This window comes from Octodon degus, unplaced genomic scaffold, assembly GCF_000260255.1.
Source record: "Octodon degus isolate 3935 unplaced genomic scaffold, OctDeg1.0 scaffold00120, whole genome shotgun sequence".
In the NCBI taxonomy this organism is placed as follows: domain Eukaryota; kingdom Metazoa; phylum Chordata; class Mammalia; order Rodentia; family Octodontidae; genus Octodon; species Octodon degus.
Genome location: NW_004524696.1, coordinates 7933886 through 7947154, shown reverse-complemented (window position 1 = coordinate 7947154; position 13269 = coordinate 7933886). Strand labels below are relative to the sequence as shown.

The following is a 13269-nucleotide window of genomic DNA, read 5'->3' as shown; positions in this document are numbered from 1 at the left end:
GCTGCTTCCATCATTGTACCCAGAGAGAGGGAGGCAACGCTCCACAGTGCCTGAGTGTGCCCACTGTCCTGCTTACAGGAGTCCCCAGGTCAATCTCACTGCCACCTACCACCTTCCAGTCATGGCCATCATATCCCAGGGGAGGAGTACTCATGATGCCTGTAGGTATCAAGCAGACCAGCAAATAGTCTCCACTGAACTCAGCCCACTCTCCACGGTCTCTGCTTGGGATCTGAGTTCAAGATTGGCCACAAACCCAGTGGGAGAGTCCAGTGCCTCCCAGAAGTCTGGGTTCACAAGTGGAGTCCCCTGGGTCTGTGCTGTGATAAGAATATGGGGAGAGGGGCTCTGCTTACAGCAGCCTGCCACCTCCCATTAAGGACTGCCCAGCATGGACTCCAGCACTGTGAACCTTCTCTGGGTCATTTTCTTCCAGGCCTCTCTGAATCACTGTCTACACGGAGGACACCGAGACTCTAGCAAGAAAAGCCTCCTGAAGGCAAAACTGTCCCACCAGTGTTGTTAGTCTCTCCTGGGAGTCAGCTAGTGGCGGGCATGGCTGCAGGATTCTTAGAAGAGTACAGAGTGCCTTGAGGGCAGCCACACAAGCCCCACTCCACGAGGTCAGCACTGTAGTATTTTTGTGTCTGTGACGGAGGCTGGCACATGTGTACAGCTGATGACGTGCTTGCCCTGGGAACAGACACTGCCCTTTCCAATCTTTCCCTTTCCCATCGCAGATGGCCAGGGAAGTGGAAAGAAGAAGGTATTTTCCTACAGGCTGGCTCTAGACAGCAACACAGCACCTGGTGAACAGCCAAGCCCTTGGTGTCTGACCCTGGGAAACATCCAGAAGTCCTCGAGGAAGCAGGTGACCAGCAGATGCCTCAGTGGCTGGGTAATATGATGGAGGAAGATCAGGGAGGCGGTAGGCGGGCTGCTGACAAGACTGGTGCTGGCATGTCCACTATGTGGCTTCAGGTCCATTGCCAGAACACATGCAATAGAAGTCATGCCGTCTGGTCACCCAGCTGGGACTGCCACGCAGTGGAAAGAGGTGCACAGATACCAGGGAATGTGAGGTTTCCTGTGGCATGACAGTGGACAACAAGTGGCTGGCACTCCATGAGGCACCCAGAAGGGCTCATCTGCACAGGTACACACACACACCCCATACTACAGAGACATTCATGCGCACACACAGGCATACCCTCAAATACAACACACATGCAGACATTTTTGTACACATACATGCTTGCATGGTAGCATACTCACATATATCACAGTACAGTGACATACATGAACCCACACATATACACATGTGAACACACACACCCAGTGAGACATGGAGCACACCAATCCACACATACACTCATACTCATACAGTCACACACACACACACACACACACACACACACACACACTCCCCAAGCTGGTTCTCTTGTCTCAGTATCTCACAATTGGGGTTGCCCCTGCCTTCTCTGTCATACGACAATGTGCTCTGACACAGGTTGTATGAACCCATATATAGTTTCCAAAAGAAAAAGTAAGGGAAGACCCTCTGCTGTGTCCAGGCCCTTTTGAGAGCTGAGATTCACAGCTGTTTCCTGAGTACAACTTGGAAGAGGCACTGACCACGGAGCACTTACTTCTGTGGAACAAGCACATGTGATAGGCTCCCATGTAGAGTCAGGTCTCCAGTCCCATTGGGAGGCCAAGACAATGGACCCTCTCCAAGACCTAGCCCATTCTCCCGGAGAACACTCCTTCTGCCTCCCAGTGTGTCTGGCTCCAGGACCACTGGAAAAGACTCTTGTTGGCCAGCCCTTCTCAGAGAGGTCCTCAGAGGACAAAGGGCCTTTTACTACTGTCCCCTGAAGACAATGGAATGCCCCTAGATTCCATGGTGGGGCCCCCTGGCACATCCACCCCATTCACACATACATGGGGGAAAATCTATGTCTGATCCTCCATGCTGAGGTTAGTTGCCAAGTTCACACTGCCACAGGGCCCAAAAAGGTCAAGAAGAGTCACCAGCAGGACTCATTCCATGCTGTCCTCCTCTCAGCATCTTTCTTGTCTAACTAGCACTTTCAAAGGGGCTGGAGAAGTGGCTGCTTTTGCTGGCCACTTCCCTCAGCTCCACATCACATGGAAGGAAGGCAAGAAGATGCCACACGTCGCACCTCGGACGCCACTGTCTCCTGTCTGCACTCCCTGCACAGCCCGGCTTTGGCCACTCCTCCTCCCTTGCACACCAGGCCTTTTTAAGGGACAGAGGACAGATTCAACCTGGGAAAAGCAGCAGCAAGAGCCTCAGCCTGTCTTTCTCAGGGGGACATCAAGAAACAGGGGTGCTGGCGGGGGGGAGCCACAGAGAGGGGACAGACAGAGAGACCGGGCTGGGACCTGTGTGTGGATTTGTTGGCTGGGATCTATCTGTGCTGGATTTCAGGGGTAGGGTCAGACTGTGCTGAGTTGGGAGCCTGAGTTGGGGCTCTGAACAGAGGATAGAGAAGTTGGGCATGGAGGTAGTCTAGTTCATGGTGTTTCCTATGTGTCTAATCCTGCAAGATATCCTTCAGATCTGGTACAGTGCAGCTGCCTGGGCTGAACCTGAGCAGTGGGAAGGCCTATCCCAGATCTCCTGTACATGGGGTTGGTAGGACTCCTCTGTCCACCCTGTATCTTGTCAGACCTCCTGGGGAGGGCAGGGTCCAAGGCAGCAGAAGCCTTGACCTACAGGTCACAGAGCCCACATAATGACCACTGACCAGAGCAGCATAAGAGCTTCTGAGGAGCCCGGCCTACTGCACAGTCGCCAGAGGCAGTGACTGTGGCCTGAACCCTTACAGTCTGGAGTAGCATTCACACAGCTGCAGAAACCAGAGTAGGCTTCACTGTCGTTTTTATAAAACTTCCACAAAACAGAAGTGACTTTACGAGGAGCTGCATTTCACACTAGCCTGGCCCAGAACTGCTTGGGGCTTAAGATACCAAGATCTCACACACTGACACATTCCACTCATCTTGGGCCAGTCTGCACAGAGCAGCAACCTCATTTCACATGGCTGTTTCCACATGCACAGCGATACTGGGCATGACTGTGCGCCTCCCAGCTTCACATAGCCACATGCATGTGTAAGCATGTGCCCTACTCTGCAGATCTGCAGACACAGCCGTCTCCAGCGGGGGTGGTGGCCCCTCATCCCCCATGCCTTGGGACCTGTAGTTGATGGATAGAGGCCACCAGGGGTCTGGCTTGGCACCCCAGGGGGTGGCCGCCCTCAGGTCTCACCCTGCCCCCTCAATCTCTTGGACAAACATTTTCCACTGACTCTCATCATTGGAAAACATCACCTGACACAGAGGCACAGACCTTTGGCCCAAGCCCTTGAAAGATACTTATTTCAACCTACAAGGCAACTGCACAGCACAGTAAGACCTGGGAAGAGGCACAGTATCTCCTCAAAGCTGGAGCCAAGAGAGTGACTACCCCATCTGCGGGGCACAGCAGCAGGGTGGAGTGCCTGTGGGGCTCTGCTCTCACTCACAAGGGACTGCTCCCAGCTCCTGAGACCCCATGCCCAGGGCCCAGTGAAGCAGGAGGGCAAGGCCATACCTCACCAAGCTAGACATCACCACGCCATGCTGTGCATGGAACACAACATGGCAGGACAGTGCTGGCCACCACAAGGCAGACCTCAAAGGAGCCAGACCCTCTGTAGGCAAAGTCATCAGCATGTGTGCAGAAGGTGCCCCCATCCTCCCCGGTCCAAAGGACTATAAACAGGTACAGCCCAGAGAGCAGCCAGGCCCTACACTGCTGTGCAGTCGTGAGGCGCTGTAGCTCCACTCAGTTTGATCATAAGCACCTCACTGAGAGAAGACAGAGAGAGTAAAGCACCACTCTGACACTCTTCCCCCAACACAGAGACATGCCTGACACTCTGAAGGTTGAATTATTTCAGAATTAGTCTCCTTTAGAGAAGGGCGTGGGCAATGCAAATTCTCCTTATCATTGTACTTAGCTGGGTTTTCTCTATAATTTAAAACATATTTTCCAATTATGTGCATGATTACATAGGCAAGCCAAGTTAAACGTGAAAGACGTCTAAGCCTGTGTTGATTGAAGTACTTAAGTTTCCTGCAAACTGTACAAAATCAAGATTCCATTATGAAGGCTGAATGCCTCAGTGGTTTTCAGTGATTAGAGTAAGTATGGGATGGGCCACCTTCAAGAAAATTCCAGTTAGTAAATGTGAAAAAAGGAAAAATGCTACCAAACACCAGCTGTGTAGAATGCTGCTTTGTTGGCCCAACCTGGGCAAAGGCACGGCAGCCCGGGACTGCCACTCCTAACAGAACAAGGGTACCTACACCAGAGGTCCAGCTCAGCATAGAAACCCAGTTCCAGAAATGAAACTCCAAAGTCTTTGAGGCCACAGCAACGCACAGTGCCACGTGAGCAAGGAGACACCCCTCTGGGCCACTGCACACTCATCCTCCTGCACCCAAGATGCACTTGTATGGTTTACCCTTCTGTCTTTGCAATGAAGCACCAGTGAGCACAGGGGCTTTATGTCATATCCAGCCCCTCTGGTCCACACGGCCTTGCCCAGCATACACCTACACCTGGAGCCAGAGTCCCTGCCATGGTAGACAGCTGAGTTCCTGAGGTCAGTGTCTGGTTGAAGTAGCCAGAGACATGCCAGCCCCAGGACAACACCCCAAGCCACTCCAATCTTAGTGCTAGCATCAGAGGCCAACTGGGGTTCTCTAGGCTGAGCCAGAGTGAGAACAAGGTCTGTGGAAATTGTCGGGGAGCCATGCTGCAACACCGCCCACAGGTCCCTCAGGGTGCTGAGGTCATCTTGGGGCTTGTGGACACAGAGACCACACGGACACACACAGCTGTGCCTCTGAGGGTCAATGACAACAAGAAAGCAGCACAAGGCCATGGTATCCAGGCACAGGGACCCATGTCAGCAAGTCTGTGTGTCCATCCCTTGCTGCTACCAACTGGCTGCTTGTCCAGGTGGCCCCCCTGAGGAGGTAGGAGGAGCTCTCCCTGAGGCAGCCCTCAGCAAATGCAGCCAATGGGGAAGGGAAGAGAGGGACAGCTGGCCAGGAAGCTGAGAGACATGCTGGCGCCAGTGCTTACTTCAGGCAGACCAGGGACCACGACACAACAAACACAGCCTTTCACACTCTGCAGGACGCCCCTAGTACTGACAATCAGATTGAGAAAGATGGATCTGAAGGACCTTTGACAGTGAACTCACTAGAGCATTCAGATAGGTGTGCACAGAGCCAGTCTACCATGTGAGCCTCATGCTTGCCCATCCCATGACTGGCCTGTTCCTCACCAACCAGAAGCCAATTCCCACCACCAGGAAACTCAGATGACCAGTTTTAAAGAATATACCTGGAGCCTTCTCCACAAAAATGACCTTGGAGTCCTGTAGAAAGTTATGGCCAGAAAGGACCATCTTCTTCCCACCGATGACTGGGTAGCTGTCTGTGCTCTGCTTCTCCACGAGGGGCAGCTCTTGGGCCGACCGCTGGGCTGTGTTGGACAAGGAGAGGTCAGTGAGCCAAGCCCTGGTATTTGCTGCCTATAGGGAACCAAGCTGAGGACACTAAGCCTCCCGGAGCACTGCCTCCTGATGCAACTAACCAGAAGCAAAAGGTCAACCTACTCCCCAAACCTAGGATGAACCTGGTGTATCATGTACCTGCTTTAACAAAAGACTTTCAGGAATTGGAACAAACCCTATATTATGACACATTTTACAGAAACTGCAGCAATAAGACTGCTGGTCCCAGGCTCTAGTGCAGGGATTGAGTGTGCCTGGCACTAGCTTGACAGCTTCAAGTATGGACTGGGGTCCCGGCCATGAGGATGGGAAAGCCTGGGTCATGGAAGCAGTGCAAGTGTCAGCAGAGGCTGAAAGCAGGAAGAGACAGGGATCCCTGTCAGGACAGACATCCTTCTGCACCCGAGATGCACTTGTATGGTTTACCCTTCTGTCTTTGCAATGAAACACCATGAAGCACCAGTGAGCGCAGGGGCTTTATGTCATATCCAGCTCCTCTGGTCCACACGGCCTTGCCCAGCATACACCTACACCTGGAGCCAAAGTCCCTGCCATGATAGACAGCTGATTTCCTGAGGTCAGTGTCTCATTGAGGTGGCCAGAGACATGCCAGCCCCAGGACAACACCCCAAGCCACTCCAATCTTAGTGCTAGCATCAGAGGCCAACTGGGGTTCTCTAGGCTGAGCCAGAGTGAGAACAAGGTCTGTGGAAATTGTCGGGGAGCCATGCTGCAACACCGCCCACAGGTCCCTCAGGGTGCTGAGGTCATCTTGGGGCTTGTGGACACAGAGACCACACGGACACACACAGCTGTGCCTCTGAGGATCAATGACAACAAGAAAGCAGCACAAGGCCATGGTATCCAGGCACAGGGACCCATGTCAGCAAGTCTGTGTGTCCATCCCTTGCTGCTACCAACTGGCTGCTTGTCCAGGTGGCCCCCTGAGGAAGTAGGAGCTCTCCCTGAGGCAGTATGGAGGAAGCCCTCACCAAATGCAGCCAATAGGGAAGGGCAGAGAGATACAGCTGGCAGTGAGGAGAGAGTGGCTGGAGTGCCTGGGGCTGGCTGGGGACACTGCTCTCACCCTCCACCCAAGCAGATGTTCATGAGCACACATCCCAGGTGCTGAGGGGACCCTGGGCAAGGTCAGCCCCACCTCACCAAGATGAGACCAGGCCTCAGAACACAGAGGCAGCTTGCTGGGACTCCATGCAATTTAGTCATGCCTAGCAACAGACACAAACTGCCCTACACGGGTTCAGGAGCCAACAGATGTCACAAACTGCCCTACACGGGTGCAGAAACCAAGAGATGTCTGGGAGATGACAGGGAAAATTGGGCAGAGGCCACATGACTTGTGGATGGAGACTGCGAGGAGACTCAGGTTACCGGTGATGAAGATAGGCTAGAGTCTCAGGTGGGCACCTACAGTGATCCACAGCACTTGCTGCCCCAGGACCTTGAAGTGAGGAGCTGAAAACCAGAGTTTCTGACACCTCCTGGAGTATTTGTCCTTTAGGTAACAAAGCCAAGGAACCAGAGGATAGACAGCACCATGGAGAAGAAAATGGACAGCAACAGGGACCAAGGTCTGGTTGAGCCCATCTGTACTCCCTTGTGAGACTGGGTCACGCCTCAAGGCTCCAATTTGCAGAATGGGTGAGAAATCCTGTGGGTGCGAAGAGTGACAAGAGGGGCTGCTGACACCAGAGCTCTGATGTTCCCATGCAGAACTGGCTGGGACTTGACCCATTAACACAGGATAAGCAAAGAAGCACGAAAGAAAGACTTAGAGCCCCGATATCACCCCCACCTAAGACCACCTCCAGGCAGCCGCCTCTGCACAAAGGCCAAAAGCACCCAGACCACACCCCACTTTGGCCTATCACAACTTAAAAGAACAAACCCCAGGAAGATGAACAGTCCTGTACTAGTTTAAAGAATTTCCATTTGGGTAGTGTAGCTCAGTGGTAGAGCAATTGTTCAGCATTTAGGAAGTCCTGGTTTCATGCCCAGCATGGCAAAACAAAAGCATTTATGTTAGTTCAGATGAAGGACTACAGTGCATTTTTGTTCCCTAAAACCTTAATAGAGAATTAACTCAACTGTGAGCAATACATCTCTCTCAAAACTTCCAGGCAGGCCCTGCTTTCTTTTTCCTATGGGTGCTGGCGTCAAGACAGCAGGATCTCCAGGTAGGGTCTGTGCCCCGCCAAGCTACTTGCAACATGGGGCTCACCTAGGCCCTACAGCCAACACAGAGGTCTGTCTCATCTGGAGGGAACACACACAGAAACTGACACACCAGCTGGGACAGTTCAGGTGCAAGTCTATTCAAACAAAAAGTCAGGAGATGACCCAGTCTCAGTGTCCATCCCTGGAGGTCTACTTACAACATTCAATGGGGTTCGAGGCGACCTGAAGAGACAGCGTCCGGCCGTTGGGCTGTGGGACATGGACTCGGAAGACCAGCCGCACCCTGGTGTTCTTCCGCCCAATGTCAGTCTCCCCTTTCCGTAGCTCAATGTCAGAGTTTCTGAGCTTTAGAATTCCAGCACAGTCGATGCTGCCCAAAACAAAAGGTCATGGCTTGCCTTCAATCACTGGCAGCTCTCCTCACCACACTGTCCCCATACCCCAAAAGGGAGATGATCAGCCGTGGCTGGGCCCCACCTTCCCGTAGGTGAGCAGACCTGCTGGAGGTGCTCACCGTCCCATGAGAGCCGTGTGGGATCTGGTGTCCACACATGCTCATGAGCAGGAAATGAAGCAGCCATGTAGGCACGCCCTCCAACCCTGGCCAGAAGGGTGTCCTGACAGTCACTTACTGTTCCTAATACCCTAGGCTGTGTCCTGACTGTGGCCCGCTAGCTACAGCAGCCCAGGTTGAACAGCAATAGGTCCTGTGGTCTTCTGTGGGCACCCCACGGCTCTCACAGGAAGCCAGTGTCCCTCCCAGGGAGCCCACCGCTCCCTTCAGTCTCAAGTTCTTCATTTTCTTAGAAACCCTTCTCTAGGGTTTTATATAACTTCATGATTTCTTTCAAATTTAGACTCCCTCCTGCATCTATAAATTCTTGATGCAATAAAATCCATACTTCTCCTTCATTGACTGGCTAAGAGACTGAGACCTGTGTGTGTCTCCCCCACCCATCAGGGGTCACATGGAGATAGTGAGTGAGCGTGGACAGTGGGAAGTGCTGTCCACAGGGCACGTCCTGAGACACGTGGAGCTGTGTGTGCCAAGGGGCATTTTCTTCCTGGAGTGCACCGTGGCATAGCACAGCAATCACTGGCTTCATAGTTCCTGTGGCTGAAGGAACACAAGGCTTCTTTTGGACCCTCTGGCCTTATCCCAGACTTTAGAAACCCTGGATTACAGCTTGGGAAGGAAACTCACAGATTCTGAATGAAGTCAACTGTGGTAAACTCTCTCAAATTCATGAAGAGCCAACATGGAGAGAGAGCTCTTCCTTTGTTTTCAAGCAGAGGGTTTAAAAGTCATAAATAATTTATTAGGATCCAAACAAAGTCCTGCATGATCCAGCCCTTACCCCCCTCATCTACACTCTCCCCGTCACCATGCCGACCTAGACACACAGGTCTCCTCATTGGCCAATGTGTACTTCAAATTCCCTCCTGCCCTATGGCGTCTTGCATCTGGCCACTGAGCACCCCACCCACCCAGCCCCTCCTGCACACCAGCTCTCGGCTAAATGATGCCTGCTGAGACCACTGAGCTTGCCCTGCCATCAAGGGCAGCTCCAAGCCCTCTCGCAGCTATCCTACCTCACTTTCTGGAAGTTTTCACTATCACCACCTTTCCTTTGCTTCTCTGTTCATATACGTGTGTTAATTATTTGCCTGTCACTACCATGGGTCCCCAGTACAAGGCCAACATCATGGGTTCAGCCAGTGTGCCCTCTGTCTCACTATCCTGCGTTCACAGTTCAGAGTGATGAGTATGGCGCACAGCAGTCACTCAGCTCTTAGGACTTAAGTGAATATACTCTTTCTTCCATCCCCCTGTGTGTCTTCTACTTATTGATCAATTCCCCTATAAGCTGATTTGACTCGGCATGCCAGACCTGGCCATATCAGCAATGTCAGCAACTCTTAAGAGTGAAAATATTACCTAGAGATATTGCTCTCTTACGATTTTCAATGTTTGCATTTCAGACACTCTTCTAATTTGCACTCCTATATTCAGAAATAAATAGGTGTCATATTTAGGAGCTAAATGAGGCACTTGGGGGAGGTATTTACAGCTGTGTAATGGAGATGCTTATTTTAAGTGGCAATACACACAGTGGCTGAAACTCTAGAAAGAAACAAATCCACTGTCATAAATATTTGCAAAGTTTATTTAGAGGCAGAGCCATGACACCTGGCCTGGAGTTGTGGGAAAGCCCTTAGAGGTCGAGGCAAAGCAGTGTCACCCAGTCAGGGCCCCGAAGGCTTACGTGGCTCGCATGTTATTTTCCGGCAGCAGCGGGATCTCCAGAACTTTGGTATTAGACAGGATGGCCTCATGGCTGGTGGTGGAAACAGTTTTCCCTGTGATCCGGTGGACCTGGTAGAAGGCATGGGGCCGCAGCAGGCGGTCGTCCGCCGTCCCAATGAACAGCTGTAGAGTGAGCGGCTCACTTTCCAAGTAACCATGAAGCTGGCAAGAGAACAAAACACTCCCACTAAGCACCATGCACACAAACTTCTGGGAATCAATTACATGTGTACCAGTAGACTCTTAACTCAAAGAGAAAGCTGCAACAGGTGTCCAGGACCCCTGCCCCTGTTGTTTCCCTGTAACAACCATGTAATATCAGTACTTCTTAAAGCTTGCAAAATGCTTTATTATCCCGAAGGTCCTGGGGCACACAGGTGAGGCTTTAAATACTCCTGTTCTGCTTTTACATGTGTACCTCGTACACACCCACACTCGTGTACACACACAAGGCAGTGTGCACACACACTTCAGCACCACTAGCATTGATGCCAACCACAATCATGCCCTGTGTTCATCTTCTGTCCAGGCAGGGTTAGTGCAAAGGCGCCTGTAGCAGCCTGCCAAGTTACCCCTCTGTCCCATGTGCAATGTAAGTAGCTTCTGAGGAAGCAAACACTTCCAGAGCAGGTAAATGAGGCAGAGATGGAGAGCAACTGGACTGCTGATCAAGGTGGGCACCTCCAAAATCTAAGAGCCAAAGCTCTGTTATACCTCACTAATATATCCAGGCACAGCTGCAGAAGGACAGGGCCTACTTTCCTGTCTTCACTTAAGGTGACGTGAGCAGAGTACAAAGTTCAAACCTCCTGAGTAAACACTGTATTTGTAAATAAACACAGATTTGGACCTGTGCCAAGGTGCACCCACTTCTGACTGGTTGGGTACACCTCTCTTTGCTCAGAAGCAGGTCATAGCTGTGGTCACATTCTTGAGATCCAGGAGGCTATAGACAGGTAAGCCGAGCAACTGCCAGCCAGTGGCAGACCCCACACAGCAGAACTGCTGTGGACATCCCACCAAGCTTTCCACTTGGTTAGCCATGGCCTTGGGCACAGAATGCACACAGCTCAAATAAGACAAAGCAAACCAGATCCGGAACAATTCCAGATGCTTCTGCCAGAACATGAGTGGGCAACCTAAGGCTGCGCTTCAGAGAATTTCCTACATCTTAGTTCTGGTGGTGAAAACCTGCCACCCTCTGGGAACCTTTGTTCATTCCAAGCCACAGAGTTCTGAGAGCTAAACATTCACAAGTATACCTGGCTACACCCCAGAGGGCCCTGTAGCCCCCCGAGGGAAGCTCAGGTTAGGTAATACACATATGGAAATCCAGGGCCACCAATGCCTGGCACAAGCTGCAAGGTCTCTACTCTGTGGGAGGTACCACCTCCTCCTGGTGTCACTCCTGGTGATCTTGCCAGCAGCTCAGCCCAGAGACTGATGGGGGACTTCAAGGGACATTACAGTTGCTGTCATCAAGATGCCTGATCTTGCGTGAGGCAGGCAGAGAGGCTGGAAGCGAGGACTTGGCACTCAGAATCAAGGCTGGTGTGAGGGTGGAGACATGGAGATGGGCTGAGGAGACCAGCAGGAGTTTGTCTTTAGGGGTACATAGCAGGATGCTAAGGGCCAAAAACACCACGTACACTTTGGGGATTCAGCAATAGCAACAACAAAGCAAAGCTCCAAGATGCAAAGAAATCTCAGCCACAAAATGTTCCTACAGAGTCTCAGATAGGACAAGAGAAAGTGAGACAGCATGGGAAGAGAGAAAATAGAAATACCTCTGGGTCTAACCCATTTTCTGCTTGATTTTACTCATATTTCATCCTCATGGGCTGGCAGAAGGCTGAGACTTTCTTTTTTAATATGCCATTTTGGAAAAACTATGAACTTCAGAAATGGGAAACAGAAAATCAGACATTGCAATTAGTTACTGTTAGATTTTGATGTGGGCGATGGGTGTTGGCATTTTACAAGGCCCTGGCCCCTCACACGTCCTTCATGCAAAGAGCGGCAGCCACAGCCTCTGGCTGGATGCAAGCTGGGCCGCTCATTACAAGAGGCCAAGGCACCAGGATTTTCATTAACCCTTCCGAACCACCAGCACATGGCAGCTGGCCAGCACTAACACTGCCACAAGATAAAAGGACCCTGGGCTAAGAGTATACTTCAAACAGGTACAGTCTGCATCCTCTCATTCAATTATCAGCCCCACAGCCACCAGCAGCAGGAAAAAAATGTGTTCTCTATTGCATCAAAGCCTAACTCGAGTGCAGACACAGTAATTTGCCGCCTCAGTGAGCATAGGAGGCCTGGTTCCAGGACCTGGCTGTGTGGGAGTTTCAACAAAGGGCACATTTCCTAAAGGGCTTGTGACAGTCTGTGTTAAAAGTGAAAGCATGTTGCTTCCATGTGAGCAAGGAGGACCCAGCCTGCCTCAAACACAGGGCTGAGGAGAACCTGTTCTCTGCCCTAACTCACACTGATGTGACACCAGCAGTAACTCTGAGGGAGAGGTGGAACCAGGTGGTAGCTGGCCAAAGGCTGACCCTTAACTCTTAATAGGTTTGTACGTAGCAAAAGTTTGTTTCCTCTGCCTGTGCCCCATGGAACACACTGGGAGGTCTTTCTAGGTCCACTAACTTCCTCTTCCTCAGCCTGAGACTCTTCAGCACAGGACACTAACTGAATTTAAGAGTAAGAGGTAAAAAGCTGGGTATGGTGATCCATGTCCTTTATCCCAGCATTGTGAAAGCCTGAGTCAGGAGGTTCAGTTTGAGCCCAGCCTGGGCACCATAATGAAACCCTGTCTCAAAGTAAAGAGAAAAAAAAAAAAAAAAAGCTCAGTGTAAAGGCCCTGGCTTATCTCTAGTACAGGGTACGAAGGTGGGGCTAAGAATGGCAAGAAGACATAAGTGTCTTTGTGTAGGACATGTTCACGACATCCATGGGCTGATCACTTCAGGCTGATTCTGTCATTACAAGTGCTCCTCCTGACAAACATGTGTCTGCCACAGAACGCCTGTGCCAGTGTCTTCAGGCTACATGCTAAGGAGGATACATTTGTAGGTGATACCTGCTGAATCCCAGGTTATCCTGGAGGAGCTCAGAGTGTCTAGATAGAAGGCTTTAGCACAAGGTACAGTGAGAGAGCAG

At 51.4% G+C, this 13269-nt stretch overlaps 1 protein-coding gene across 5 annotated transcripts in view; it reads right to left on the bottom strand.

Annotated features, from left to right (window-relative positions):
• Nucleotides 1–13269, bottom strand: part of Nfatc1 (nuclear factor of activated T cells 1) — a 113484-nt gene that overhangs the window by 56850 nt on the left and 43365 nt on the right. For all 5 annotated transcript variants that reach the window (XM_023700051.1, XM_023700053.1, XM_023700054.1 and 2 more), the window contains exons 4-6: nt 10067–10269; nt 7997–8169; nt 5429–5569 (exon numbers count right to left, since the gene is read on the bottom strand). In XM_023700051.1, coding sequence (XP_023555819.1) covers nt 5429–5569; nt 7997–8169; nt 10067–10269 — 517 coding nt within the window. The remainder of the gene's footprint in view (nt 1–5428; nt 5570–7996; nt 8170–10066; nt 10270–13269) is intronic.